This window comes from Strongylocentrotus purpuratus, unplaced genomic scaffold (assembly GCF_000002235.5).
Source record: "Strongylocentrotus purpuratus isolate Spur 01 unplaced genomic scaffold, Spur_5.0 spur5_scaffold_11, whole genome shotgun sequence".
NCBI classification, from domain to species: domain Eukaryota; kingdom Metazoa; phylum Echinodermata; class Echinoidea; order Camarodonta; family Strongylocentrotidae; genus Strongylocentrotus; species Strongylocentrotus purpuratus.
Window position 1 is genome coordinate 20,836,798 of NW_022145596.1, and position 6,297 is coordinate 20,843,094.

Here is a 6,297-nt window from a genome sequence, read left to right on the forward strand (position 1 = left end):
CTTTATAGAGAAATGGCCACTAGGACAAGTTTAACTGTACATGTATGATGCTCAACTGTGACCTACTGAACGAATCAACAGAATATAGACAGTATAATATGAAAAACAAATAGTTATAGTTCAACTTAAACACACACAAAATAAAAATGTATTTGTTGCCGTAAAACATATTTAATCACAAAGTAGAATATCCTACGAGAATAAACCAACTATCCAATTGGCAATCAAAATGCTATATCCTAGATCCAAAAAATAAATTATAGAATACTTTAAATTATATAAAGGAATGACAAGAGACTCATAAAAACATATTCAAAATATATCTCTTCTGTAAAAAAAAAAAGAATTAAAAAAAGGAAAATCGACGAAGCCAAGTGAAGACGTTAAAAACGGGACATTTCATGCTGTACCCTATCATTTAAAGTCAAACTCTTTGATTTTTTAGATACTCTAATTCTGTTTCAAACATTGAGATCGGACAGAAAATTGTATTAAAACGTTACATGAATTATTCACCGATACCTTGAACAAATGCATTATATTCTATTACCATTCAGTGTTTTTTTTCTAAGTAAGACCTATTATATTTGGAATACAAAGGCATATTCCCCTAAAGTTTTATATCGTCGTTTGTTATATTATTACGAGGTCCTTCATATAGATGTAGCATATTGTTATTATTATCATAATCATTATTATGCCTTCTTTCTAAGCTGCATCTGCCTGTGTTGCGCAATGGCACATGTTTTTTTTTCCTGTAAAGTTCGCCAACTCCCTTCCTTTATCTCCTCCAAATTATTTTACTTTGTCATCTTTCTTTCCCTTTTTTCTCATTTATTATGTTTCCCTCTTCTCTGTCAATTTCTCTCTATTTAGTTTTCAGGCTGCAATAACATTTGTCCTTCCTTGTATTCTACTAAAGGATGACAAATTTAGATGATTTAACAGAAAAGCCAGTGTATTTTTCTACAAAGCGACAAACAAGTCACAACTAGACAGTTCAATTTGTTTGTGTGAATACTTTTTACTCTAAACAAAAACAAATATTTGAAAAATGGTCTTAAGCTCGGCCAGTTTTGATCTAGTTACGAGGCCATTGCTTTGCCACTGAACCATGACTGTACGCAGCGGGGGCTAGGGTAGGGGGCAGTTCCCACAAATAATAAAAAAAGAAAAGAAAATGCAATCAATTTTCAATAATTCATTGAATTTTACCCCGGTCCCCAACATAAAAAAATCCTCTGTACGACCATGCATTATGGTTCAAGGCATGGGCACACAGTCATGGTTCAGAGGCAAAGCAATTGCCTCGCAACTGTGAGGCCCCGGGATAAAAAAAAACGTGTCGATGTGCTATATTAGTGCCCTTTTGTGGGGCATTAATCCTCATTACTGTCATTTATGACTTAAGGGCGTAGGTCCCCTAGTTGATAAGCATAGTAGCATACACATGCTTTAGCAGTCACGCAAAACAAACACTGGCAAATTATTATTCAATAAAGTCTGAGAATGTATACTATTATCTAGATCTATTAGGAATTGTTAGCTCGATGGTAGATTGTTTCCTTATGCCGTACTCCTTCAGAGTCCATGAGTCTTGCAGCTGCTTGCACCCAAAAACCAGACGCTGTATATTGGGTGGGATGCCTATCTTCTTGTAGACTTGTCGCTTGAGGTTGTTTGTCGTGTCTGACAAATGAACGTGGAAGGATTGTGACTTGCCTTGGAGGTCACGCACCCAGATCTGCACTGTTTCCGTTGCCTCAATGGTTTCCTGTTGCTCTCTCGGTGTGGCAGAGGCTTGTTCAGCCAACAAAACTTCCATTTTCTTCATGATAGCTGCTTGCTCATCGAGGATGCAGTTGAGCTTGTAGTTCTGCTCAAGACCGTTTAAGCCCGTGGAGGGGATACTGGTCATTTTCTGGCAGAGACAGCATTTGATGTTAGACGTCCAACCTAGCATACGCAAAATGATAAATACAACAATAACCACAAGTGTACAAGTCATTTTTATTTTTGAATGGAGGAGTATTTACATTGTAAGAAGACATAACTGAGAAAGGCTTTAAAGGGATAGTTGAGTTTTAGTATAGAGGGCGCTACACACATTTTTCTGGTGAGATAATGAAAAACTGAGTGTCTAATTTGAAAGAATATACAATCCGATTGACAAAATCATCTTTGTTTGATCAAAATCGGTTCATAGAAGGCTGAAATATCCATAAATATCACAATTTCTAATATTTGTGGGGCCCCATAAATATTCAATAATTTTGGACCAGCCGTTGAAAAGATGAGATGGCGCCTTTCACGTTTTATTCCAGCCAATGCCAATGTTGGCTTTTTGTTGGCTTTTTCGTGTTGGTTATAATTCGCACAACCAGCTCGCCCGTGTATTGTTATTACTATAAAATTATTAAACTAACGTTCACTGTATTTTTTTAAAAATGGAGCTGAATTGGTATGATCGGATTTAATCTAAATTCACACATTTTGGGGTGTAGAATTACCTTCATAGCAATTTTAGGTCCTAAAAGGGCACTAGAAATGTCATAAATAAGAATAAGAGCAATAAACATGCACTTTGAAGTAATTTGCAGTCTTAAACAAGAATATAACTGCCCCCCCTGCATTTCAATAGGATATATCTATCCTACGTTGATCTAGAGCGGCAGTCATTAGGACAACAGTCATAAATGTGACAACAGAAGATACAAATATGAAATCATAATAAACCTATAGTAATAAACATACAGTAATATAAAAGGATGATGTAATTTTGAGTGGGGTAGGGTAGACCGAAATTTCTGTCTCTTTCGTTCGTTAGCTTCTGATTTGGGTAGGGTCGGCTCCTCTCTAAAAATCAGAGGCTAACGAACGAAAGAGACAGACTTTTCGGTCTAGGGGTAGGGGCAGGGGCGTCGCTAGACCTTTTTCAGTGGGGGGGGGGATGTAGAGGCCAACGATTACCGACAAAACTAGCGACCAATTACCGACAAAATTAAATGTCCAATATCTACAAATTTAACCCTATAAACCCGGGGCCGAAGGCTAAAGTGTTTTTTCCTATGGACTATCTATAGTACTTGCATATGCGCAAATGGTCATTTTCCTCGACGACATAAATATACGAATTATTTCGTCAATTTAGTCAGCATCATAGCTGATATGTTTTAATGCAGGCGCGGAGCTAGGATATTATTTTAGGGCGGTAGTGAGCAAGCGAATCACTTAAAGAGCGCTCATTAGGGGGTGTGGGTGATAGGCCTCTAAATTATTAGGAAAAAAAGACGACTTATTGTACCGTTTTCTACTGTTAATCCTTGTCTGAATTCAGTTTCTCCCCCTCCCGTGCGAAGCGCGGAAGTTTTGGCGTTTCATTAAAATTTTAGAGAAAGTAGACGATTCGTTGAATCTTGCTCGACTCTTAATCCTTGTCTGAATGAAGCTTTCCCCTCCGCGCGAAAGCGCGGAAATTTTGACGTTTCATTAAATTATTGGAGAAAGAAGACGATTCGTTGTACCGTTCTCGACTCGTCTAAATGAATATTTCTCCCTTCGCGCGAAGCGCGGAATTTTTGGCGTTTCATCACAATAAAGAGAAAGGAAGACGATTCGTCGTACCGTTTTCGACTCTTATTACTCCCTATTCATCTGAATTCAGTTTCCCCCTCTCGCGCGAAGCGCGGAAGCTTTGACGTTTCATTAAATTATTAGAGAAAGTAGACGATTCGTTGAACCGTGCTCGACTCTTAATCCTTGTCTAAATAAAGCGGAAGTTTTGACGTTTCATTAAATTATTAGAGAAAGAAGACGATTCGTTGTACCGTTTTCGACTCTTAATAATCCCTAATTGTCTGAATTCAGTTTCCCCCTTTAGCGCGAAGCGCTGAAGCTTTGACGTTTCCTTAAAATATTAGAGAAAGAAGACGATTCGTTGTACCGTGCTCGACTCGTCTAAATGAGGTTTTCCCTCCCTCCCGCGCGAAGCGCGAAAGCTTTGACGTTTCATTAAATTATTATGAAAAGAAGATGATTTGCTGTACCGTTTTCGACTGTTAATCCTTGTCTGAATTCAGTTTCTCCTCCTCTCGCGCAAAGCGCGGAAGTTTTTACGTTTCATTAAATTATTAGAGAAAGAAGACGATTTGTTGTACCGTTTTCGACTCTTAATAAGCCCTAATTGTCTGAATTCAGTTCCCCCCCCCTCTCACGCGAAGCGCGGAAGCTTTGACGTTTCATTAAATTATTAGAGAAAGAAGACGATTCGTTTGTACCGTTTTCGACTCTTAATAAGCCCTATTTGGTGTACTGTTTTCGACTCTTAATCCTTATCTGAATTCAGTTGTCAGGGTTTGGCGTTTCATTAAATTATTAGAGAAAGTAGACGATTCGTTGAACCGTGCTCGACTCTTAATCCTTGTCTGAATAAAGCTTCCCCCTCCCGCGCGAAGCGCGGAAATTTTGACGTTTCATAAAATTATTAGAGAAAGAAGATGATTCGTTGTACCGTTTTCGACTCTTAATAAGCCCTAATTGTCTGAATTCAGTTTTCCTCTTCCGCGCGAAGCGCGGATTTTGTTGTTGGGCATTTCATCACAATATAGAGAAAGGAAGACGATTCGTCGTACCGTTGTTGACTCTTAAACCTTTTTTGAATTTAGTTTCCCCGAAAATTTTAAACCTCTGATTTCTTTAGCTGATATTATAGGAAAGTGAAACTTCGAGAAAATACAAGTATTGTAGTTGTATAGTCACTCTTGAAGTCGTCACAGCGGATAAAAAGTCACAGTTCGTAGTGAAATAAACTTGTCGGCCGACCGACAATATTCATCTCACCGACTTCAAACTTCTGCATTGATATAGTACACGAGGATCGAGCAAGAATACCGACACAGCTGACCCGACATAGCAACATATTTACCCGTGTCTTTTTTGCTCCCTCGACGAGACGACTCCACCCAACAACCCCCTTCTCTCTTTTACTCCAACTCCTCCTCTCCCATGCAGGCTCTCCTCTCTCTTCTCTCTTTCAACCCCGTTTCTTTTGTTTCCCTTTTACTTTTTTTCTCTTTTTTTTCTTCTCCCTTTTCTTTCTTTTCCTTTCTTTCCTCTCGTCCCTCTTTTTCTTTTTTCTCTTTTTTTCTTCTCTTTTCTTTCCTTTCTTTTCCTTTCTTTTCCTTTCTTTCCTTTCCTTTCTTTCATTTCTTTTCCTTTTCTTTTCCTTTTCTTTTTTCTTTTCTTTCCCTTTCCCTCTCTTTTTTCCCTCCCCCTTTTCTCTTTTTTCCCGACGGCAGCGCAATTTTACCGACAAAATCTGACAGGTGGAGGGGTGTCGCACCCCCACACCCCCCCCTTTGGCGACGCCCCTGGGTAGGGGTGCCACAGACCCCAACCCCTATAGCAATGCCCCTCACAATGTAAATAATAACATCATTAGTATTGTTGTTGTTTATGTATTCTTCTCCTAATCACTTTCATTATAACTATTGTTATTTTTTATATTTTTAGTAGTAGTAGTAGTAGTAGTAGTAGTAGTAATAGTAGTAGTAGTACTATGAGTATTGTTATTATCATGATCATTACCTCCATCCTTATCATTACCTCCATCATTATCTTTATCATTATTTACATTATAATCATCATAACTATCATTTTAATGGCTCACGTACGTACCCTTTATGGCTACCAGCTCTTGAAGACATTCCAGGCAGTAGGTATGGCCACATGCTAGATCCCTAGCCTCTTTCAGTTTACTGTTACAGATCGGACAATTCAGGTTCTTGACGAGAACAGCATACATGGATTTTAGATCCCCATACCTCTCCATTGTCGTTGTGGCGATGATATTAAAATGTATTGCTACATTGCTGGAGTCTTTAGTCTTCCAGAATTCGACCTTCTCTGCCTGATCGACACACCACATAGGACGGCTTCTTAAAGTCAGAGTTCGATCGTAATGGGTTTTCCCCACGAATTTTGTGACATTGTTCTCTTTGTAACAGAGAATGTGATTGGTCGATTCTGTGGTCCATTTTCAAACAGTGCTCCTTATTGGTCAATTGTGGCATCATTGTCTGCGTAAAATGGCTTCTGCTAACAGCTTCTGCTTGCATGTCAAAATCTACAGTTGACATACAGAGCTCATAGTTTTGCATTCTTCAACTATGTAGGTCTATAATAAAAACAAATTCAGCAACGTCCAAAGTGGACAATGGGGTTGGTCTTCTTCAAAATGTGTTCACATTTTAATCCAACATTTGATACAAGGACAGAAGAGTGATCAAGAGGTATATT

General features: G+C 38.5%; 1 protein-coding gene across 1 annotated transcript; it reads right to left on the reverse strand.

Annotated features, from left to right (window-relative positions):
- Window positions 1-1,494: 1,494 nt before the first annotated feature.
- On the reverse strand, window positions 1,495-5,954 carry LOC115922388. The gene is made up of 2 exons (XM_030981335.1): window positions 5,677-5,954; window positions 1,495-1,956 (listed from the first exon to the last, which is right to left on the reverse strand). Exons 1-2 carry the CDS (start codon window positions 5,924-5,926, stop codon window positions 1,520-1,522), a joined length of 687 nt encoding a protein of 228 aa, XP_030837195.1. The 5' UTR covers window positions 5,927-5,954; the 3' UTR covers window positions 1,495-1,519.
- Between the last annotated feature and the right edge of the window lie 343 nt (window positions 5,955-6,297).